The 25188-nt window shown below is 36.8% G+C and overlaps 2 protein-coding genes across 3 annotated transcripts in view; both read left to right on the top strand.

Moving 5' to 3' along the window:
* Positions 1-8281: 8281 nt before the first annotated feature.
* Positions 8282-10111, top strand: LOC140852497 (uncharacterized). 2 transcript variants are annotated; one of them, XM_073245736.1, is made up of 6 exons: positions 8282-8481; positions 8578-8816; positions 8942-9163; positions 9235-9327; positions 9422-9505; positions 9586-10111. In XM_073245736.1, exons 1-6 carry the CDS (start codon positions 8283-8285, stop codon positions 10021-10023), a joined length of 1275 nt encoding a protein of 424 aa, XP_073101837.1. In that variant the 5' UTR covers position 8282; the 3' UTR covers positions 10024-10111. The 2 variants fall into 2 exon arrangements, with proteins under 2 accessions (XP_073101837.1, XP_073101836.1); XM_073245735.1 differs by having other exon boundaries at positions 8282-8816.
* Positions 10112-20892: 10781 nt separating this feature from the next.
* LOC105033542 (uncharacterized) overlaps positions 20893-25188 on the top strand; it is a 5262-nt gene continuing 966 nt past the window's right edge. The window contains exons 1-4 of the mRNA XM_073246064.1: positions 20893-21739; positions 22861-22916; positions 22999-23191; positions 24726-25177. Of these exons, the coding sequence (XP_073102165.1) occupies positions 20948-21739; positions 22861-22916; positions 22999-23191; positions 24726-25079 (1395 nt within the window). The 5' untranslated portion in view covers positions 20893-20947 and the 3' untranslated portion in view covers positions 25080-25177. The remainder of the gene's footprint in view (positions 21740-22860; positions 22917-22998; positions 23192-24725; positions 25178-25188) is intronic.

The raw sequence follows: 25188 nt of genomic DNA, 5'->3' as shown, positions 1-25188 counted from the left end.
GTTTTTCTTAAAAATTCTACTATAATCAGCCTAATTACAATGCGATTGTTTTATCTAGGTGCACAATCAAACCCAATTTGGCTTTTCAAGATTACCAGCCAAAATCTCCTTGTCAATTATTTTTTGGGTTCTCAATTAATCCAATTGATTTTTCAAGCTCACCAACTAAAATTGTACAATATCCATTTCTAGACTTGAATAGATCTAATCCCAAGTTTCTTTTACCTCAAAAAAAGTTATAAAAAAAATCCAAGAACATAAGATATAAAGTTTCAGCATAAATAAAAATAGAAAATAAAACTCTGTTTAGCTTAGAAAAGAGGCTGAAGGATTTTTTTTTTGGAAGCTTGACTTCTCTTTTTTGATGCTTGGGAGGATGTTGTTGATGATGGAGAAGATCACTCTTGATAGCTCACTGAATTTGTTGCACAAATTTTTTTCTTTTTTCTTCTTCCTCAAGGATATTCAATGAATACTTCAACAAATAATATATTTATTTTTTTAATCCTCTTCCTTTGCTTTTCAAATGATTCTCTAATCTTTTGTAAGCTTAGAAGTAGCTAGAGAATGAATTTTGATCATTGGAAGGCTTGAACTATCCATTAAAGGCAAAAACTAGTCATTAAAAAAGTATAGAAAACTAACTGTTAATATAGTCCCCATGTCAGGAGTCAATCATAGACTTGAGGAGTCGATTTGAACTGCCCACGAGTTGACTCACAGAATCCAGGAGTTGGCTCTTGCAAAAATTTTGAAAATATTTTTTTCTATCTCTACTGAGAGAGTTGACTTGAGCTCCATAAGAGCCGACTCTCAGTCCATGCTAGTGAGTTCTAACATGCTAGAATTGATTTTTCTTCATCAAAAGTCGACTCCTCTTAGTCAAACTTACGAAAACTCATTCTTTGAAGTGCTTTAGCCTAATATCTTGAGAAGATTTCTTCCAATGATAATTTTTTCATTATGAGCATCTGAAAATCCCTACATTCATCCCTAAAATAAATGATTAATATCATTTATATTTAAAATTTTATTATTATCAAAATCAATCTTAGGATAAGTAGGTCAATAGTTTAGTTCTCCTACAAATGGGTGATTACTCAGATAAAATCTTGTATGACATCCTTTCTATGGATATGTCCCATGTCTTGTTAGGTCAACCCTAGTTATATGATCTAAATGCCACTCATTATAGGCGAGACAACACTTATGTGTTTAGGTGTAAAGATAAAACCATACTTCTTTAGCCCACCAAACCCTTTGAGATGGATAAAAAGATGGCATGTAGGACTCCGACATCAAATACCTCTTCGCATGCTTTGAGTTCTTCTTCTGATGCGCATGTTTTAAGTTCTTCCCCTTCTCAATGAGTTGGAAAGAAATGCCTCCATCTTTTGACTCGTAGAAAATTTGAGAAAAAAGGCAAAAAGTTATGTGTTGTTTTAGCTTTAATAACCAAAAAGGTTTCACAAAGATTGTCTCAATCGCGAGTTGATCTTCCCTCAAAGGTCAATCAGATATTGTAAGAATTTGAAGACGTAACACCTGAGGAGCTTCCTAGTCAGCTACCATCTATGAGGGATATACAGCATACCATTGATCTAGTCCTAAGATTCCAGTTACCCAATTTGTCTTATTATAGAATGAATCCCAAAGAAAAGATAGAAATCAATCGGCAAGTTGATGGACTTTTGGAGAAAGACTTTGTTTAGCCTAGTCTTAGTCTCTGTATTATTTCTGCTCTATTTACTTCCAAAAAGGATGGCTCTTGGCGATATGTTAATAGCCACGCCATCTCACCATCAAGTATAGATTTTTCATCTCTAGGTTAGAAGACATGCTAGATTTGTTGGTCAAGGCTAAGAGACGTGCATGCGCACCCATGTAGAGCGCATGCACCCATAAGTGTAGACACATGCACCTAGATGTACATATGCAAGCCCCCCCCCCCCCCACACATATATATATATATAGAGAGAGAGAGAGAGGTGGACTAGCCTACATTCGAGTAGATCTCTATTTAGATTTGATCTGATGTAGATTGAATGATGGAGGAATTGATGATGTAAACTATTGAATATGATCTACTACCTCTAATTTAATTACTTATATATCAAAACTCATATGATTTAGAGATTTCTAATTTATGCATTAAGTGGTCAAAAATTAGATATTATAAATAATATGAAATTATATAGTTTTTTCTAATTATTTGATGCATAAGATAGGATCTTCAATTATCATATAATTTTTGATGTATAAGTAATTTAAAGGTGGTATATTATATTTAATGACTTGGATCACTATGTAGAATTGACTTGGTTTGAATTGAGATATATTTGAGCATAGCCAAATCCAAATCTTTCTATCTATTATATATGTGCGCATGCATGTGTAGTTTGAGCTAGTTTTTTACCATAATATCTTTATATGGAATATAATTAAATATTTCTTTATATTAAATATAATCATCTAATATATAGTATGTTATTTATTCCTAGATCTAACTTAATCAAGCTAAAGTTATGTAATTCAAGTCTAGATAGCTCTAGCTGAGCTTGTTTAGTAATTGAGGAGTCATAGTCATGCTAAATTTTTAGCAAAGCAAGAGCTACACACAAACAGCTAATTCATTTAACGGTGCTACACCTAACTCTCTGGACTTAATTACTCTCTTCCTATACATCTATAAGGCAATCAGATATCGAAAATGTGTTATTTTTTGCAAAACTTTGCATGCGACAAATAAGATAGGGTATTTTTATAAAAGAAATTGAGAATGCCATAAATAATTTCAACTAGGAGGCCTAATTTAATGCAATGGGATGAAACAAGTAAAATAATGTCAAAAATTAAAATAGGAGGTACTGAGCGATCCTTGTAAGAACTATGAGCTAAGTCTTGGCATTATGAAGTGGGCTCTCAGAACATTTCTCAGTCAATAATTCTCTTTAATTATTAAAAATGCTAAGAGACACATGTAGCATCTCTCTGTGTGTGGAAGTTGGTGATTTCATTTTTTGGTAAAAGTTGAAGTTGGTGATTCACTACAAGAAATTTGATTTTTTGCGACGAAATTTTAGCGACGAAATATTTTTCGTCGCAAAAAAAGTAGGCTTTTGCAACGAAATTTAAATTTCGTCCCCAAAAATTAGGTTTTTGCGACGAAAAAAATTGCGTTGCAAAAAGTTATATCTTTTGCAACGAAATTTTTTTTTTTGTTGCTAGAAGTTCGTTTTTAGCGACGAAATTTTTTTTCGTTGCAAAAAATAGTTTTTTTGGCGACGAAATTTTTTTTTCGTAGTTAAAAATTTATTTTTTACGACGAAATTGATTTTTCGTTGCTAAAAAAAAGATTTTTGCGACCAATTTTATTTATATTTAGCGATGAAACTATTGCGTCGCTAAATTTTATTTTATTAAAAAATTTTTAAATATTTTGCGACGAAAATTTAAATTTCGTTGCTAGAATTGATTTTTAGCGACGAAAGTTTTTTCATCGCAAAAAATATTTTTTTTTGGCGACGGAAAAATTTTTCGTTGCTAAAATTTTTTTTTGCGACGAAAATAATTACGTCGCCAAAAATTTAATTTTTAGCGACGAAATATTTGTTTCGTTGCGAGAAACTTGATTTCCCGATCATTTGCGACGAAATTAAATTTTCGTTGCCAAAAATTAATCATTTGCGACGAAAAATTTTTCGTTGCTAAAATTTTTTTTTGCGACGAAAATAATTACGTCGCCAAAAACTTAATTTTTAGCGACGAAATATTTGTTTCGTTGCGAGAAACTTGATTCCCCGATCATTTGCGACGAAATTAAATTTTCGTTGCCAAAAATTAATCATTTGCGACGAAAATATTTTTGTTGCAAAAAATCAAATTTTTTGGCGACAGAAAATTTATTTTTTGCAACGAATTTAATTCGTCGCTAAATATGCTTTGCTTAAAAATAAAACCGAAGGTGCCCTAATTTGATTTTTTGCGTTTTCTCCCTCCCGGCCCGATCTCCGCCGCGCTCATCCAAATCTGCTCCCTCCCCGATCTCCGGCGACAGTCGTCGTTCTCCGGTCGCCGGTCGTCTTCCCGGTAAGTCCTCTCCCTCCCCGCCACCATCCTCTCTCTCTCTCCCTCCCCACCGCCGTCGAGCCCTCCCTCCCCGCCACCGTCGTCGCTCGAGCCCACCTCCCAGCTTGCCGGCCATCTCCCTCCCGCCTCGCCACCCTCTCTCCCGCCTCCCTCCAATCCCTCTTCTCTGGCCTCTCCCTCCCTTTCTCAGTCTGTGTTTTTTTTTTTTTGTAGGGCCGCCGCAGCCGCCGCACCGTCGCCGCCGGGCCGCCACCGCCGCGTCGTCGCCGGGCCGGCACCACCGCGCGATCGCGAGATCGCGAGATTACGAGGGTTCTGGATGAGTGCCGGCTCTCCCACGCCGTGCACACCCGGAAGCTGAGAGAGCTCTCCGCCCTCCGCCCCTCCCGGCCTCTTCTTCCCTTCCTTCGCCCGAGCCCTGACCCCTGTCTTCGACTGCGCCCGCCGCTCCCTCGCCGCCGAGCGCACCGTCCGATTCGTCTCCGCCTTCGCCACCCTTCCCGACGCCAAGGACGCGGCCGCCTCTGGTGCCTTCCTGGAGGAGTTCCTCCTGTTCCTCCTCGTCGCCTCCGGTGCTGCGAACCGGACCGCCAGGTTCCGATCGTTCCAGATCATCTCCAAGGTTTTGTGCCCTTCCATGATTCTGGATCTAGGGTTTTAATTTTTTTTTTAAATATTTTGATCCTTCATAGTTTATCTTCTTATCTTGTGGGATTGGGATTAATTCGGTAGATAGTTTATCACTAGCACATGATAGTCGGAAGCTTGAGCTGAAGGGGTTGCAAAGCACTCAGGCATGGGATCTAATGAGACGTTGGAAATTTCCTTAAGACCGTTATCAGGGAAAGTAGAAAGGGGAATAAAAAAAGATAACTTGGACTTTTTTTTTTTTTTTTGATGGAAATGTTGGGAGGTTGAGAGTAACCACCCAAAGTTTATTGATAAAAGCAGCTCAGTACAGAGGTTTTCAGATTTTGGTGAGGTTCACAGCTGACGATGCCTGTTCGTCCCCACAATCGACTGCCTCACGGAGACCATAACCCATTGTTAAATCTAAAGTGGTAAGTACAGTAATTTGGAGAAGAGAGAGATTGGAATATATGGTGGGTTTGTGAGGCTGTTACTGTAAAGGTTCGTCATTGAAGCTTCATGTTGTTTTGTTAATTGCTGAGCGTCTGAGTAAGTTTCTGAATGTTTAGTTTCAGTTCTCCATTATGAGCTTCAGTCCAGCTTTCCAATAGGTTGATTGCTTTCTTCAGAATTTGCCAAGGCGAATTTGCTTCCCATCTAAAAATTCTGACGTTTCTTTCCTTCCATATCAACCATATCAATGTTGTAAATAAGCAGTCCAATTCATTCGGTCTTGTGGTGTTCTTTCTTGATCTCCATGAATTCCACATGTGAAGCATGGTGTCTGGTAGTGTATGAATAGATAACTGCCTTTGTATTTGAGACCATATTATTTTCGTGTAAGCACATGTAAAGAAGATATGGTCTGCTGTCTCATCCGCTTCTCCACACATCACACATGCCATTGATTGAACCCAGTTCTTCTTTCTCATGTTTACTTTTGTTAGTAATTTAGTATTCTGTTGTGAACAGCTAACCAGTTGAAGACTTTGGTTTTTTCTGGGAAAGAGAAAGTGAGAGAATGTCCTAAAGAGCTGGAGGAGTTGGGGGAGAAAATTGTATCAAAATGTCAAGGGTTGCCACTAGCTATCGTCTCTTTAGGCAGCCTGCTGTCCCTGAGAGAGAAAACCAAGTCAGAATGGGGGAAAGTTTATGATCGGCTGAGCTGGGAGTTGAATAACAACCCAAATTTGGACAATGTGAAGCATGTTTTGAATCTCAGCTACAACTATCTACCGAGATATCTTAAGAACTGCTTCTTGCATTGCAGCATGTTCCCGGAGGATCATGTGCTTCGGAGAATCTTTATCTACCTTGTTTTATTTTATTTATATATATATTTTTTTTGTTCATGTTGGTAGTGTAACTGTAGAAATTAGCTGTTTTTAAACTGTGTTGCATCCTCTGTCTGCAAGCTTGTTATCTTCCTTGTCATATGTGCACGATATACACCTATACTTCTTTTCTATACGGTTTACTACATTTACAGTGCTACCTGATACTCAAGCTTGTCTTTCTTTCAAAGCTCTCTAAATTTATAAGCCTTAGAATTTCCGTTCGAGGATAGCGTGCAAAAACCAATATTTTTTTTTATGAAAAAAATATTGGTGCTTTACACACTATTCTCGAATTGTCCTCGTGGACAGTTTGGGCACGTGAATGAATTTAATATTGCAACACATGTGCTTGTATATCGCAGAGTTTTGTCGGTATTTTCGATCATGTTCTCTGGATACATAGCACAATTTTAATGCTTGTGTATCTGGAGAACTGCGTCGAAATGCTGCCGAAATTTTTTTGGTATACAAGACATGTGCGAAGACATTGAGACGAAGTCAGATCGACATATTGGAGAAGAAGATTATCATTACTCTCTGTAAGCTCGAGATGATATTCCCTCCCGCCTTCTTTGATATCATGGTGCATCTTTCTGTTCATCTTCCACATGAGGCTAGATTGGGTGGGCCAGTACATACAAGATGGATGTACCCAATTGAAAGGTAATTGCATGATATTGTAATATTTATTATTCATTATTGTATTCTTATTATATGTGATATCAATTGATAATTTATTGAATAGGGAGATGCGTGAATACAAGAGTGCCGTCACTAACAAAGCACGGCCTGAAGGTTCAATAGCAGAGGCACATGTTATGAATGAATGTCTGACATTCTGCTCTATGTACCTTCGACGAGTGGAGACCAAATTTACAAGGCCACAACGGAATATTGATGTTGATGAGATTCTGACCGATGGATTGTCCGTGTTCTCCAATGTTGCCCGACCATATGGTAAAAAAGATTTTCGAATGTTGACACCACAAGAAACGGATGACATGCATTGGTATGTGCTAAACAATTGCGAGGAGGTAGAAGCCTACATGATGTGAGTATATACATTTAATTTTTATTTGTTGATATATCAATGAATGCACGTGGACTCTAAATTAAAATATACATGGTATTACTGTATCACTTCAGAGAACACGAAAGTGAGCTCAGAAGAAGTAATCCTACATTAGCAGCGGCACGACATAGGAATCAATTCGCATCATGGTTTGACGAACGGGTAAGTTATGTTCATGTTCATACATGATTAAAAGTTTGTTTATATAGTATTTATCTTGTCAAATTTAACCTGCTTATTGTTCTTTTAATTGTAGATAGCTCAGCTACGTATAGACAATCCTAACTGTATCAGTAATGACTTAGCTGCACTTGCACGAAAACCTGACAGACGTGTATCAGTATATTCAGCATGCATAGTCAATGGTGTGCGATTCTTAACGGAAGATCGCGATCGTGATCGAACCACACAGAATTGTGGAATAAGCGTGGAGGGCGAGCACAAGGGTGAAATAATAGATTTTTTTGGTGTTCTGCATGAGGTTATAGAGTTGAGATATAGTGGTCTTCGACGGATTGTGTTATTCAAGTGTCGATGGTATGACTTAGGACGACACAGGCCAATTGTTATAGATCCTCAACTCGTCAGTGTCCACACTGGTCATGTATGGTATGAAAGTGATCCTTATATTTTTGCAAAGCAAGCAAGACTAGTATGGTATATTGATGATAACAAAATGAAAGAGCCTTGGCGAGTTGCAATAAGGGCTCAGCATAGGCATTTGTTTGATCCTGCACTTTTCATATGCCCGAACGATGAACATCTTGAGAATGAAGTCTGTGCAATTATTGAAAACGAAGCATATCAAATGCAAGCACCAGATAACATATTAGTGCCAGATGATACGATTGACATAGGACAATTACAAAGAGACGACTATGAACCTGAGGATGTTTCTGTTGTTGGATCGTCCATAAGGGCACGGACACGAGCACGATCCAATAATGACTTCGTTAACGACAATGATGATAGTACTTCAGGGTCGAAGTCTTCTATGACTCCCGTCGAAGATGACTATATGGACACGAGTTCAGAATCTGAGGACAATAATTAATATGAATAAGTAATTCAATTTATTTTTTTTATTATATCATGTAATACTTGAGTTTTGTTGATTACTTACTGATTTAAATTATTTTAATCATTGCAGCATCATGACTGGTCCTGGACGTAGACATTCACGGGATAGGCAGCAGGCTCCGCTTGATGATACACATCCTCACTTTAGCATTTTGCATGATGACTCAGAGGATTTAGATGAGACTCAGTTGCCCGAGTCCACAGAGCCGCCTAGTGCTCAGCCAGAGCTTGCCCAGTCGGAGGCCATGGTACCGCAGCATCATCCCCTTACAGGTACATCTCTATCAATTTATAAACCATATATATTTTTTTGTTATATGCATTTAGTGATACATGATATATGTTCATTTCATCAATTTTTACATGTAGGAACACAGCATCGACGTGCAGTGCGTGGTCCTAGTAGGGGTCTTGTTTTGGAAAAATATGTGCATACACACAATGAAAAACCGAAGGTACATATATTTCGAGATCATCCGGTTGGCACAGAGGCCAGTATCGTCGCAAATGAGATCAGTTTGTATATGTGGAATCATTTTCCGTGGGCTGCTGAAAGTTTCAAGCATGTAGCTCCTCGATACCGTGATGCTCTAGTCTCTCACATCAGGGTAAGAATTAAATTTGGATGTCTTGCATATCATTACATGATCCATATTATTTTTGGTTATATAAATAAATTTTTTATTATATGAATAATTTCATGTATTTGCCTTTTGGTATGATTACTGTGTAGGATAATATTGACTTCGAGGATTGCACTGACGAAGAAGTGACGGCATGTATTCTCAAAATGGCTGCAAATAGATACAGAGATCGGCGATGTAGGCTTCATAAATACTGCAATGAGCTGCAGGCGAAGGGGATTGATCCTGTGACCCAGCCATACAGAAATTGGGCTGGGTCTAGTGACGATTGGCGGTGGTTATGTGAGCATTTTGGAACTGAGGCATTTCAGGTATGTCTAGTGTTCCAAGTTTTTTAATTATGTTATGTCCTTTATTGGTTATAATTGTATGTATTTTGTAGCGACGATCAGAGGCGAATAAGGTGAATAGGAGCAAGATTGATTCTATTCACACGCAAGGAAGTGCCTCTTTTGCACAGGGAATGAAGAGGATGGTATGTAACTACATTTGCAATCATACTTTGTAACTTTTTATTAAATATTTACATTATTTTGATATCTTTTTTTTCTTTTTTTTTGTTTGAACAGGGACTATCCGGAGTCGACGCCTATGCTAAATTCTATCAAAACAAGAGTGGCGAGTTCGTGACCGAGGAGGCGAGGCAGCGTCATGTAAATATCATTACTCTACATTTTGAATACTTTTAAAGAGTTTGAAAAAAATTTATGATTTTATTTTGTTTATTGTGAAGGAAAAAATGTTAGAATTGAGAGAGCAGGCGACGAGGGAGGTGGGATCTGATGGTGATACTGGATCGCAGCAGGTTTGTTTGATGACAGATGATACGATTTTGGATACCGTCCTCGGGCGGCAGCTAGGATCTGGTCATAGCATGCGGTCCAAAAAATCACGCAGTTCGTCATCCGGCCGGTCTGATGATACATCGGTGCCAGAGGCAGTTAGGACATCCATGAGCATGATGCAAGATCAGATTAGTTACTGGATGAATCGTAGTCAGACGCTCGAGAGGATCGTAGCTGCGGTGGCGGGACGGCTCGGTATTGATGCTTCTGAGTTAGCACCTCTACAGCCACATGATGCCGCCTCTGCACCACCATCGCGACACGTATCGGGTCAGGGATCGACGCCTGGAGGAGGGAACGAGGCCAATGAGTCAGATCATACTTAGTTTGTACTTATTTTAAATTTAAAATGGTGTATGGACTTATATTTTTGTATATGACAAAGATGGTTATGAAACTTTTTGTTATTTGAAATTGGTCTTTTGACTTAGAATATTTTTATTGTGTTAACATATTGTTTATTTAAAATATGGTTGATCAGATAATTTGTATTTGAGCAGGTTTTTTTGAAAAATTAATAAAAATTTTATTTTTTATCCAAAATTTATTTTAGCGACGAAATATTAATTTCGTCGCAAAAAAATTTGTGAACCCAAAAAATAAAACATTTATTATTCATTGCGACGAAATTTTTTATTTCGTTGCTATTTTTGCGACGAAAGTCTTAGTTTCGTCGCTAAAAATTATAACTTTTGCGACGAAATTTTTATTTCATCGCAATTATGCCAGAGAATATTTTTATTTCGTCGTCCTTATAGCGACGAAATTATTATTTCGTCGCCATTATAGCGACGAAATTTTTTTTTTCGTCGCAACTTTTGCGACGAAATTATTTCGTTGCTATTTTAGCGACGAAAAAAAATTTCGTCGCTAAAAATTTAAACTTTTTGCGACGCAATTTTTATTTCGTTGCAATTTTAGCGACGAAATTATTATTTCGTCGCCATTATAGCGACGAAATTATTATTTCGTCGCCATTATAGCGACGAAAATTTTTATTTTCGTCGTCATTTTAGCGACGAAAATTTTATTTCGTTGCTATTATAGCGACGAAATTTTTTTTCGTCGCTATAATGGCGACGAAAATTTTTTTTTGTCGCAATTTTTGCGACGAACTTTTTGCGACAAAATATTTTGCGACGAAATCCGTCGCTAAGTTTTGCGACGAAACTAATTTTCGTCGCAAAAAATAAGAAAAAAAATTTTTTAATCAAAATATTTAGCGACGAAATTTTTTTTCGTTGCAATTTTAGCGACGAAAATTTAAGCTCTTGCGACAAAATATTTTCGTCGCTAATACAGTACATAACTTCGTCGTCTGGGTTTACTATTTTTTGCGACGAAATAAAATATTTTCGTCGCTAAGGTCTTTTGCTACGAGGCTTTCTCTACAAATTTTTAGCGACGATATATTTCGTTGCAAATACTATTAGCGACGAAAATAAGATTTTTAGCGACGAAAAAATTTCGTCGCAAAAAATCAAATTTTTTGTAGTGATTGGCTGATTGATATTTGAAGCCCCATTATCACCCATCCACTTCGAGATACACTGCAGTAATTCCCAACCATCATGTAAAAATAGTATACTAAGGGTATGTTTGGTTACATGAAAAAAATTTAAGGGAAAGCATACTTATCAATAAAAATATTTTTATTTATCTTAATTAGAAATTTGATAAATTCTGAGAGTTTATAATTAGTTTTCTTGAAAATATATTTTTCATCATGAAAAGTTTTTCATTTTCCACTTTTTTATGGAATCCTTTTGCAAACAACAATGCCTAAAGTGATGGCTAAACATGTGATTGGTAGCAGTTCTAAGTAATAATTCATAGAGGAAAACTTAAGAAACCACAAGAATTTGATAATTTGTGTCTCATTCTGTTCGGCATTCCAGTGGATTTCCTTTTAATTTATTTCCGATTCACTTTCTTTTTTCTTATCTCTTTACTGTCTAAACATCAAAATGTTTTGTTCACTCATAAAATGAGGCAAACTACGACCAGATTCACCTTTGAAGTGAGGATCGTATCTGCATCTTACACCATTTCTACTTCTGTTTTCCTTCTAAATGAGAGGAGGTAGGAGGAGTAGTCCGTCCTCCTTTGACGAGGTGCACTCCCTGTGTCCTTTCGATCTCTGCTTCTTACTTCCATAATGGACTGGTTGTTGTTTTAGAGCTCTGTCAGTAAAGTATAGTATAGTCTCGTCTCGCTTAAAATGAAAGAGATCCAAGAACACCTATACTGATCATGGCATAAATTATGCCTAAATATCTAAAAACTGTGCAAACAAGGCAAACAGAGAAAGCTAAAATAAAGAAAAAATTATCTTCATATTTCTTGATTGAAAAAGCAACGAGGAGGTTCCCTTTTTTTATACAAATGAAAAGGACTATCTAGAATTCAAAAGAATGATCTAGAATGCTAGCTAAGCTATACAGATTAAGAAAGGATTCATAGCAAATCTTTTCCTTTTCTTACCAGCTAAAATAAGTAAGTAGATCAGCTGGATAACAAATCTTTGACGCCCTTTTGAGTAAGTAGACCAAGTGGATAACAAATCTTGGTTGCCCTTTTCTTGCTAGCTAAAATAGATGGATATTGTTGTCCTTTTCTTGCTAGCTAAAATAAATAAGTGGATAACAAATCATCATCTCCCCCTCAAGCTGGAGGCTGGTGAAGATCAACCAGACCAAGCTTGGACAATATGAATGTAAAGGCAGCAGCAGACAAAGATTTAGTGAATACATCTGCCAATTGAAGACGAGATGGAGTGTGAATAGTTTGAAAAAATCCGCTGTTTATATGATCCCGAATAACATGACAATCTATTTCGATATATTTTGTACGTTCATGGAACGTTGGGTTGTTACTGATGTGAATGGCAGCTTGATTGTCGCAATGCAATGGAATGGAAGTATGGAGGGAAATCTGAAAATCTTGAAGAAGAAATGAAATCCACTTGAGCTCACAAGCTGTGCTGGCCATACTTCTATATTCGGTCTCAGCTGAAGAATGACTCACGGTCGTTTGTTTCTTTGATTTCCATGAGATAAGAGCAGAGCCAAAAAAGATACAAAATCCTGTGATTGATCTACGGCTTGTTGGACATGCTGCCCAGTCAGCATCGCAATAAGCTTGAAGCTTGAAGGATGATGCTGTCGAAAAAAATACTCCCTTGGAAGGACATCCTCGTAAGTATTTGAAAACTTGTACAACAGCTTGCCAGTGAGGAATCCTTGGTGATTGAAGGAATTGACTGAGTTGTTGAACAGAGTATGTAATGTCTGGTCTAGTCAGACTTAAGTATAATAATTTTCCAATAACTTTTCGGTACTTTTCTGGATCTGGAATTAAATCTCCCATATTTGGTGATAAACGAAGAGCTTTTGCCATGGGAAAAGGGGCATGTTTAGCATTAGAAAGCCCAACGTCTTGTAGCATGTCAAGTATATACTTGCGTTGGCTGATAAACAAACCTTCTGATGATCGAGCAAGCTCAATACCTAAGAAGTATTTAACATATCCCATGTCTTTAATGGTGAACTCAGCATCAAGAAACTTCTTAGTGGAAAAAATGGAATGCTCATTTGTATCGGTGATAAGGACATCGTCAACATAAACAAGAAGAGCTTGAAAATCATCTCCAGAGGATTTGATGAATAGACAATGATCAGAAGATAACTGAGTGAAACCGAACTCCTTGAGTTTGCTTGTAAACTGTTTGTTCCATTGACGCCCCGCCTGTTTCAACCCATAAAGGGATTTAATAAGCTTACACACCTGGCCATTGCATGCCTTTGTATAACCCTCCGGTGGTATCATATAAAGATCTTCGTCAATGAAACCATGAAGGTATGCATTATTGATATCAATTTGATGAATAGGCCATTGTTTGGCTGAAGCAATGGCAAGAAAAATGCACACCGTAACTATTTTAGCAACTGACGAAAAACTGTCTATATAATCAATTCCTTCAATCTGATTATAGCCCTTAGCTACTAGCCGGGCCTTGAATCTATCTACTGTGCCATCCGGCTTGTACTTTATACGATATACCCATTTCGAAGCTATGGATCTTTTTCCTGCTGCAAGTTCAGTCAACTGCCATGTATTATTGCGCTTGAGGGCATCCAATTCTTGATTCATGGCTTGAACCCACTGGACATTATTCTTAGCTTGATGATAAGAAGATGGTTCCTTGACACTTGATACATTAGCAATAAAAGTAAGATAATCATGATTAAAGGTAGGAGCAGAAATGAAATGGTTATGGGAAAAAGATGTACCTGCAGAACCATCTTGATTAGGAGGTAAAATTATTGGTAAAGAATTGTCATGTGTAGTTTGTGCTACAAAATCTTGTAGCCAAGCTGGTTTTGAGACCGTCCTTGTACTTCTACGAAAAGGTGCAATAAGAGGTACAATAGGTGGTGTAGGACATGACTCTTGATGAGGTGATGGTGGTGGACACTCAACTGGAATATTGGAAATAGGGGTGGAAAAATCATTTTGTGTAGTCACAAGTATGATGGGTACAGGAATTGTGGATGAAAGATATTGACTAGATGATGAAATGGAAGGCTCATGTTTATAAGGAAAAATAGACTCGTGGAAGACTACATCTCTTGACATTAATACTGTGTGTGATTTGATACCATAGACCTTATATGCTTTGTACCCAGATGCATATCCAAGAAATAGACATTTTGTAGCTCGTGGTTCAAATTTTGTTTTGTGTGGCTTGGTGTTGGTGACAAAACATAAACCACCAAAGACTCTAAGGTGTTTATAATCTGGTAATTTGTGATATAAAACTTCGAAGGGTGTTTTCCAATTTAAAACCGAGGAAGGTAATCTATTTATTAAGTAGACAGCTGTAAGTATGGCTTCACCCCAAAATTGTTTAGGTAGATGGGAATGAAATAAGAGTGCTCGAGCTATCTGTAACATATGCTTGTGCTTTCTCTCAACCACTCCATTTTGTTGAGGTGTGTGAGGACAAGATTTTTGATGAAGGATCCCTCGGTCTTGGAACATAGATTGGCAAGAGGCATTGATGAATTCTGAGCCATTATCCGTGCGAATGAATTGCACTTGTTTCTGGAATTGTGTTTCTGTTAAATTCAAAAACATAGTGAGGTGAGATAGGGTTTGGGTTTTATCTCTCATTAGGTAAGCCCAAGTTGTTCTACTAAAGTCATCTACAATGGTTAGAATAAATCTTGCTCCAGTGATTGTATGAATATGATATGGTCCCTATAAGTCTACATGTATCAATTCAAACATAGTTTTACTAGAAATTGTACTGATTGGAAAAGGTAATCGCTGCTGTTTTGACAAAGGACAAACTTCACAAGGTAGAGAATCTTTAATAAAAATATTGATATTTGGGATTTTGAACAATGTAGACTTGGATACATGACCTAAACATTCATGCCATAGAGCACAAGAGTTTGTGACAGACTGAACATTATTGCAACTTTTATAAAAAACAAACTATGAAGGAGTGTGTGTGAATGATGAAGAATCAAGCTTGTATAAACCAGCATGTTCTTTTCCAATAGCAATTATCTCCTTAGTCCAATGGTCCTGCAAAGTACAATGAGAAGGAAAAAAATAAACCATAGTATTAGTAGATTGTAGAAGTTTACTGACTAAAAGAAGATTGTACTTGAAAGAGGACACATACAACACATCTGTGAGAGTTATTTTCGGATGTAAAGAAATAGTGCCTATACATGTGACATTTTGTTTGGTCCCATCGGGTAAGTATATGGGTGAGGGGTTAGGTGGTTTATGTAGTTGAGAAAATATTTGTATATTTGAGCATATGTGGCTGGTTGCACCTGTATCAACTATCCAGGTACCAATATTCTCATTACCTTTGTTAAGAAGACACCAATGAGGTTCATTACCTGCAAAGTTCGAATAATTGGTAGTGTTTGGCTCCATGGTCACCTTCCCTTTCATATACTTTGCTATTTCTTGCTGAATTACGGTGGACAGATTAGTGCTCTGATCACTTGGCTGAGATGGAGGATTGAGTAGATCATCATCCATAGGGATTTCATAAACTCGTGCTGTGTATGCCTGATTCTGTTGATTAGCACGTTTTTGCTTCAGGTCCTTGTACCAATCTGGGTAGCCGTGTAGTTTAAAACATGTGTCACGCATATGACCTTGTACCTTGCAATGGATACAAAATCGATCCTCCTTTCTAGCAAAGTCACGCCTTTTGTTGCTACTAGAATTCTAATTTTTTTGAATATTAGCCTCTTTTGTACCTTCAGCCTTCAATCCTTTAACCATCATTGCCCCGGCGTGATCCATCGAATCTGAAGTAGAGAGAACTTCACGCTGTTTTTCAACACGAAGCACCATAGAATATGCTTTATTCATGACGGGTAATGGATCGAGCAGCAAGATCTAGTTGCGGACATGATCGTAGCTATCATTCAAACCCATAAGGAATTGTATCAACCTATCTTCATTCTCAATACTTGCAACAGTTTTTGCAGCCCCACATGTACAGATCGAAAAATTCCTTAAGCAAGATAACTCATCCCAAAGCTTTTTCAGCTTTGTAAAATATACCATCACCGAAATATTTCCTTGAGAGAACGAGCTAATTTCTCGTCTAATTTGGTAAAGCAACGGGCCATTGCTTTCACCAAATCTTTGTTCAAGTTCATTCCAGAGTTCACATGCAGTAGTTACATAGAGAAATACCTCTACTAGATCTTTAGAGATAGAGTTCAAAATCCATGACAGCACCATGCTATCGACTCGTTGCCATTTCTCAAACAATGGTGATTCAACATCAGGCATAACACATTTTTCATTTATAAAGCCAAGTTTATCCTTAGCCTTGAGTACGATCTTCATCGATCGACTCCATGACAAGTAATTCAATCCAGTTAAGGGAGCGCTTACCAGGAGCATGCCCGGATGATCAGAATTCGGAAGGTTGTAAGGATCGCCGGTAGGAACTCTGTCGATCTGAACACCGGACTGAGCTTCTTCTTCCATGAGTTTTAATCATCACAAAACTTAGAATATTCTAGGCCACAATGATCGTGGCTCTGATACCATGCAAACAAGGCAAACAGAGAAAGCTAAAATGAAGAAAAAATTATCTTCATATTTCTTGATTGAAAAACTAATGAGGAGGTTCTCTTTTTTTATACAAATGAAAAGGACTATCTAGAATTCAAAAGAATGATCTAGAATGCTAGCTAAGCTATACAGATTAAGAAAGGATTCATAGCAAATCTTTTCCTTTTCTTATCAGCTAAAATAAGTAAGTAGATCAGTTGGATAACAAATCTTTGACGCCCTTTTGAGTAAGTAGACCAAGTGGATAACAAATCTTGGTTGTCCTTTTCTTGCTAGCTAAAATAGATGGATATTATTGTCCTTTTCTTGCTAGCTAAAATAAGTAAGTGGATAATAAATCTTCAGACTGGTTTTCCCGATATAGTTAAAGGGTAAAGCCTTGCTTTGTTAAAGTTTTAATAAAATGATGTTAAGAGAGGGGAAAAAAGAGTGATAACATTGTCATTGATTCCAAAATAGTAAACTACAAGACCAATATATAATTTTTAGCATACAATGCAAATCCTCTTCAGTTTGGGATTGAACAAGAGAGTTTCACTCTCACAATCAAGGCCACTCTTGAACTGTGTGGCTGCTATGATTGAGTGGATGTCCTGTGATATGCTTTGTGTTTTACAACATTCAAAAATATATTGAATAGAATAAATAGTATATGCATTGTTTTTTCTAATATCATTATTAGACGAAAAGAAAAGGATATCCGAAAATCCTGGGCTTAATGGGGGTCACAATCTTGGTTTGAACCCATTCGCTCGATCTAAAGAAATCCAAATTCATATGGTTTATGTTTTGGATACGAGCCTGCTAACCCCGGCCAACCAAGCCGTTGGAATGTGTTCGAGTTCATGTAAAAGAAAAACTTCATATGGACATCAACGATTTGTTTGATTGGAGTATATCATATTATAGGATAATTTGGTAGTTCTTAAAAATTATTTATCTAAAAAAATAATCATAAAATATAATAATTTTTACTACTTTTGATTCATAAAAAAATTATTTTTAAAAAATAATATTAAAAAAAATTATTACATTTGATTGGAGATAATTCTATATAGAAATATGACTAAATTTGTAAATATATTTTTAAATATAAAATAATTTTTTAATATCATAATAATATTTATTATCTTCAATTAATTTTTATATAATGACTATAATCACATAGTCCTATTTACAAGTCGTCTTCATCTTAATTTTTTTTATCAGAATTGTTATCGAATAAATTTAGAAAGACATTATAATAAATTCAATAATTATATATACAGTTTTATTAAAAATATTTTTATTAAATATATATTACCATCATTCAAAAATTTATCAAATATTAATTTTTATAATATTTATTTTATCTTTTTTCAAAAAATGAATATGAGATCGTTAATTTAATGGAGTTTTTTTTTTTTTTTTTGGATAAACCTAACGATAAAGATTCTTAAATATATATATATATATATAAAAAAGCAAACAAATAATGTTGGCCAGTGCAGTTGTCATGGCCACGTTACGTGCGACGTGCATCGCACGTGCGAAGCAGTAAGGAGTCTTTTCACAACGTCCTGCCTGTCTCTGAGTATCTTGTGCACTATTTCTGGTACCGCAAGGCCACAAAGTTTTCGACCCCGGTTCCCAAAGCGGACGCCTTGGAACCTTGGATTAGTTCATGATGATGGGGATCTCTCGTCTTTTTAAGTAGCATCACTTTTCTTACCCCCAAAAAAAAAAAAAAAAGGTAGCATCACTTTATGCGGAGCTCAGCCTCTTACCCTAATAGGTTCCTACACAGGATCGTTGTTGTCTTGCTTGAATTGTGTAGTATTATTTCCTTAACAATCGTGCTTTATAATGATTCACATTACATGCACATATTGCAGTCGAGCAACCAGTAAAATATTCTTATCTTATTTGAGTGTAACAACATTCAAGAAAATAAATGTATTATTTTTAGGTTAGTAATGTTATTGTTTACTGTCATATATAGAAGAATTTGAGATTGCTATCATCTCTGGTTGTCATAACGACGTATAGTTTGGTAGATGAAATTTTAATATGAAAATGATGTGGCCTAAATCTGATATATCTATCATGGGCGACACATGATCTAGCAACTAGCAAATATCGGTGGAACTCTTATTCTCGGGTTGATTAAGAAAGCTAAGAGGTAGTTATTTACATAGATTTGGACTCTGAAGAATTCAAATTTGATGGGATAGAAGTTATTTATCTATAAAAACATCCCAAGATTTCAGGTCCTCATTTCACCTTTTTGTCTCAGTGAAGGTGGAAGAGAAGAGTAGAGTGAGGGAGATGACATGTACTCTATTTTAAGGAAATAAAGTTGAGTGCATTCAGACAGGGAGAAAGCTGAGATCTTTTGTTTATGCTTCCACTTTATCACGCAGCGAGCCATGATGTAAGACTGTAAGTGAAGTTTGGAAACTTATGTCCTGACAAATAATGAATGAGATGAAATTTAGGATTTTTGAATAACAAAATATTTGATTTTTATTTAAAAAAAAAATATTTGCTGCAATGATGATACCACATCACCACTGTAACAAACTAATCACCAATCAAGAATGAGTGAAATACACAGATAGTATGGGATATAATTCATGAAAATTGATGAAATACATCACAATCGATAAAATAAAAAAATTATCATTGATTTATTATAAATTTAACATGATATTATCATTGTAATGAATATTTTTTTTTATTTAAATTGTAGATGTAACCGACACAAGTTATTTTACACAATACTCTCTTTCGTGTCCTACCAAATTTTTCTATTTCTTTTATATGTGTATCAACATTTCTCTATGGCAAATCGGTACTTTATCTTGCATTATAGTTGGTTAATATTCTTCTTATCTTCAGATTATCAAATCAAATTTTAGACATCAACAGAAAGAAAAAAAAATATTTATCTTTAGCCCATATGCATCCATACATGAGATCAATGCGAAATAAGATCCAACTTAATACTGTATTTTTCTCCCACTCAAGAATGACAACAAACATATATATATCTTTTAACTTTATAAGAAATAAATTGTGAATTGGCTATTATATCTTTGATATTCTTTTAAATACCCCATTATTATAAAGAATATATTTGATAAATTATGAATTTATTATATTGAAAACAATAAAACCAACATTCATAATATAACCTTCCTTTTTCTTAAAAAATCTCTCTCGTATCTTAATAAACACCTAAAATAATATTTTATGGAAAAGGTAATCCCTGGACCCAGAGTTATCATTTTCTCGTAAAGAGGAACCAAATGGTAACCATATCCTTTGCGCTTCCTCTATGAAAAAATGGGGAAAAATATTTAAAAAAAAAAATGAAGGCCCCACAAGCCACTGCCATTCCACTATTAGGTGTTCCGCATTCTGGAGGTGTAAAAAATTTCGTCCAAATCATCTCAACCATTCAAGCCGGCCTGATTCAAATGCAATATAGTAATTTGATGATTCAATTGCTTCGCTTCGATTGAATAAAATAAAAAATTAATATTTTAATTTAATTATCAATTTTTTAATTTTCATGATCCACTGAAATCGAATAAAAATTAAAATAATATTATTTTATATATTTATATATATAATTATGTTAGATTAAAAATATTGATTTGATCCAATCGGATCAATTTAAAATAAATTTGATTTAATTATAAATTATAATAAAAAAATAAAAAATAAAAATCAAATCGATGAATCTATTTAAATCAAAAAATCTTCGAAACTGTTTAAATATTTAAAAAAATTATATAGACAAATCGAACAGATACAAAACCGAACTGATGAAGCCTGTTGTATGTAGTCAAATATTTAATCATTTCAACCGTTGGATCAAATCATACACACATCGCAATGCATTGCGAACAATGTCACCGTTACCTCCACAGATCTCGAATCGACCAACTCGCGATCCAACGGTGTATTCGAGCGAAGGAAGGGAATCCTTCTGTCGCGCGAAATATACAACCCGTCTCATGTGACATCGTCCGCCGAAATTTATAAGTTCCTCAGCACATGGGTTATGGAATCCCGCTTGCACCAGTTCCCAAACTCCTTCCTCTCTCTCTCTCTCTTTCTCTCTCTCTCTCTCTCGCAACAATGGCGACAACCGCTGCTGAAGCGGTCGCAGACGAAAAGTCGAACACCTTTTCGGCAACGGTCGAAGCCGCCGTCGCCGCCGGGCCTGCCGCCTCGCCGTCGACCTCTCGCCTCCTCTCCTCCTATCTCGGCGTCAGCTTCGCTGTCTTCTTGGGGTTCCTCCCGAGGGCCTCCCTGTCGTACCTTCCTTCTCTCCAGTCGCGCAACCGTATCCTCGCCCTGAAGCTCTTCCAGGCCGAGGACCAGCTCCGCCAGCTCCGCTCTCGCCGCCGTGAGGACGCCAAGGCCAACGCCCGCGTCGCCGAGATCTTCGCCGGTCACCGCCACGCCTGGCATCAGGAGGAGCGCCGCCTCGTCCACCAGCTCTCCACCGCCGCCGCCGACATTGCCGCCCTCAAAGCCCACATCTCCGACCTCGAGAAGACCGAAGCCAACCTCAGATCCTCCATTGGGAAGCTCGAGAAAGAGGTGAGCGAGAGGGACGAGATGCTGGATTTCATGGCGAGGAAGGCGGAAGGAGGAGGGCACTTCACGGAGGAGGAGAAGGATTTGAGTTTGGAGGAGGAGGAGGAGTTGTGCGCGGATTTCTCGGCGATGGGAGGGAAGGTTAGGGTTTCGGAGGAGGGGTTGGATCCTGTGGTGCCGGAGGGTTCTTTCTTGGAGAGGAACTCAGAGTTGGATCAGATGGTGTCGGTCTATGCGCGGCAGAACGGGTTGGGCCGGGATTTCTTGCCTCCGCCGGCGGCGGGGGCGGCTTGGAAGCTGTGGACGGATAGATCGGCCGGATGGGAGGTTAAGAGAGTTTACGTCCTGGTTCTTTATTACATGCTAAATTACTTAAGCCCGACTTTCTATGGGTTTTCAGGTTTTTCCCTTTTTTATTTAAAAAAAAAAAAGATTATAGAAGACGGAGAGCAATTAGAAGTTGATATTTACTACTATTTTTCAAAAGGAAAAATGTTTTTCCCCTCTGAGTCGCTTTTTTGGGCCCCTTTAGCGAAATGTCTTTTGAAAGTTTCAAGATTACTGTGCGCTGAACAGTTCTTGATTGTCTTTGATATCATTTTGATGGCCACAAAATGTTAGTTGTTGCAGGGCAAGACAAAAAACTTATCCCACAAAATTTGGCTTCATTATGGAGCATATTTTATTTGAAACAAATTCATTTTGCTCATTTTATTATTGTAATTCGAATTCACTAATTTCCCTAATTTCTACGGCATCTTGATTCTTTAACCATGGATTTGTAGCACCATGCTAAATTGTTCATGGAGTAGGCTTTTTGGGATTGACAGCAACCTAATCTTCATGAGTTTTCCTCGTAAATTCTTTGATCACTTGTAAAGTATCCTTCGGCCCTTTGCACATTTGTTTTCAAAATTTGTGGTTTCACTAGTTGAAGAGTTGGAAATGTGAGACCTGCTTGACAATACCTGCGGTGGTCAATTTTTTGTACTTAACTATGCCCTGCTCCAAACAGCTAGATCTGATGCATGTTAGCATGTTAGCTGTTTCCCAGCATTTCTAGTGCTGCCTACTTGGTTGTGTTCACAATTGTATTATGTTACCAGTTATTGAAATCATTGAGGCTGTACTGTAATCCATCTAAGCCACATATTCACCTCCCGAACAAAGCTTGCAAGGGAAATCTCTGACTATATTAAGGGCTAAACTAGAGAGTCATAACATAATGTTGGGGATTCATCTCATCACCTTGGCATTTCACATTCAAACTGCTTCTTTCTTTTGTAAAGCAACCCATCAATCTTCTTTTCATTCATAACAAGGTGCTTTGCTTATTATACGTATGTTTCCAAAATTCAGAAATTTTATATATTTGCTTTAAGAAGTAAAACAATGTTCTAGACATCCCTTATGAGTTTGTGTTTCCTATGCTGCTTTTGTTCGTGCAGGATATGCAGAATGATTGCCTTGATTCCATGTACCATATGAAGCCTTTTGTACCAAGGTTACTAAAGAAACTAAATCTATTGGATCTTAATAACAGTAATTTCATAGTTTAATAGGGCATTTGAAAAGCTATTTTTCAGGAGGGAGTCACCTTGGAAAGTAGATGGTGAATCAGCAGGAGTTTCTTCTAAGCTTAAATTTCTGGAACAAGAACTAAGCAATTTGGAGAAAGTTGGGAAGGGTGATTTGTCCAAGATCTCATCATTGATGAGGAAGCAAGCAAAGAGATACCAATCTCTTGCTGGTAAAATTGATGATTTATGCAGGAGAATGGTAATTATTATCCTCTGATCCTCAGGTTCTTCTTTCTTATTCCTTTAGCTTTTACAATCTTCTCCGAAGTTCACTGCCTCGATGCAGGATCCTGTACCGGTATCATCCTATTATAGTGTTGGTACATGATTCCATATGGTAGGGTTTAGCATACCAAATGTTGGTACGGTATGGTACAATATACCGGTTTGGTATTGGTACTGTATGGTACGGTATGTCTGGTACTGTACGGCATTGATTAGTATGGTAGACCTCGATCTTCTCCTTCAAAACTTTCAATACTTCAAGGGGAAATATCATTTTTGTTACTGCCACCTGCTGAGGCAATCTCTTGTATCTGAAAAATTGAAATGCAAATACTATATTCGTTAAAGGTTTAAAGAAGCATGTGATTATATTGTTTTCCTGTATTGCTATATTCTGGCACTCAACTCAACTGCAAAAACTAGGTCCATTTGACAAACAGACGGCCACACGTAAGGCAAAGGTAATTCTGTATTTTGCCAACATTTAATGATGTGATGATATTTTGTATAAGGTAGAGTATTATGACTCTTTAACATAAACCGGTGTTGCCTTTTCAATAATAGAGTTTACTTTATGATTTGTGAGGCTTAAGTGCAAAAATGCATGCTCCAATGTTATTCAAAGGCTATCATCATTTATTATCTTAGATAAAATCTTAGTGAAATTTTTCTTAACACTTTCAGATTAAGGAAAGAGATGGATGAAAGTAAATGTATATTTGGTCTGGTTGTACTCATATCCACCAGTTTTTGCGAAAATAGAGGTCATAAGACAATGCAAGGGCAACATAAAGAATTTTACAAGGCACCATTACCATAACCACCTGTTATCGTCCAGACTACTTCGGTCAGCTTTATGAATACTTGCTTGGAAATCTTTCTTATTAAGCATATTTGTGGAAAGTAAAACAAAAATAGATATGGAGAAGCATTTGAGTATCAAAGAAGGTGACTTCTTAGAAACATAAACAATAGATGTGGAGAAGCATTTGTCATATTGGTGGAGTCAACTAAAAGCTTCAACATAAACTTTTTTCTTTTCTTTTCCTCTCATCAAAGAAGGTGACTTTTTAGAAAATTAAAAAGAATGGAGTCATCTTAGTGTAAACACCTAGTCTTCAATATAGGCATGCATTGGGAATCAACAATGAAAACCAATCCCCAAACTCCATCTCTTATGATATATTTTGAGAATTTAGGGTTAAGGTAAAATGAGTGACTTAATCGAATGATGATGCATCAAGAAAACACATGGAAATAATGCATTTTTTCAATGATTGTAAAACATCCCTAGAATTGTAATAATCATTCCTTGGAAGCTCAAAAAGTTTATTTTTGTTGGTATTGCTGTATAAATATTTTCCTTGATTGCACAATTATGCATTTCATTCCAACTATTTAGCTGTAATCGTGATAAACATTGTTATTTTGGATGTTATTTTAGTTTTTTTTGTGTCAAAGGGAGAGAGTTGGAGAAATGAATCTGATGTTTTCTCCTCCTTGTATAGCAAGTTAGTGACCCTTGTGATCCAAATCTCAGCCCAGAGTTCCGAACTCAACGACAGACTGAATTTTTGCTTGAGGCATTTCATCTTCAAAATCGGGCTACAGAAATAAGACAGAAGCTGAGCACACTGCAAACTGAGACAACCAAAAGCAATTTGGGAGATGAGCTAACAGCACAGGCCAAGTTGAGCACAAGAAGATCTTTGGATTTAGTTAGAAACAACTTTAAGGAAATACAGAGGAATTTGGAGATTTGGTTGGCTCGAATTATGGGTGATTTGGAGGGCATTTTGGCCAGGGACAGTGCATCACGTGTGAAGGATTACTGCATATCTCCATACCCTTTTGTCCAATGATAGCACAATTATTACTATCTTCTTGGTTGTTCTACTTGTTCGATCTTATGTAGTCTGCTGGATGTACTTCACTTGTGCAGGTTAATGGAAAAATTTAGGTGAGCATCCA

Source organism: Elaeis guineensis, chromosome 11, assembly GCF_000442705.2.
Source record: "Elaeis guineensis isolate ETL-2024a chromosome 11, EG11, whole genome shotgun sequence".
NCBI classification, from domain to species: Eukaryota; Viridiplantae; Streptophyta; class Magnoliopsida; order Arecales; family Arecaceae; genus Elaeis; species Elaeis guineensis.
The sequence above is the reverse complement of the archived record's forward strand: the minus strand, read 5'-3'. Positions and strand labels throughout refer to the sequence as shown.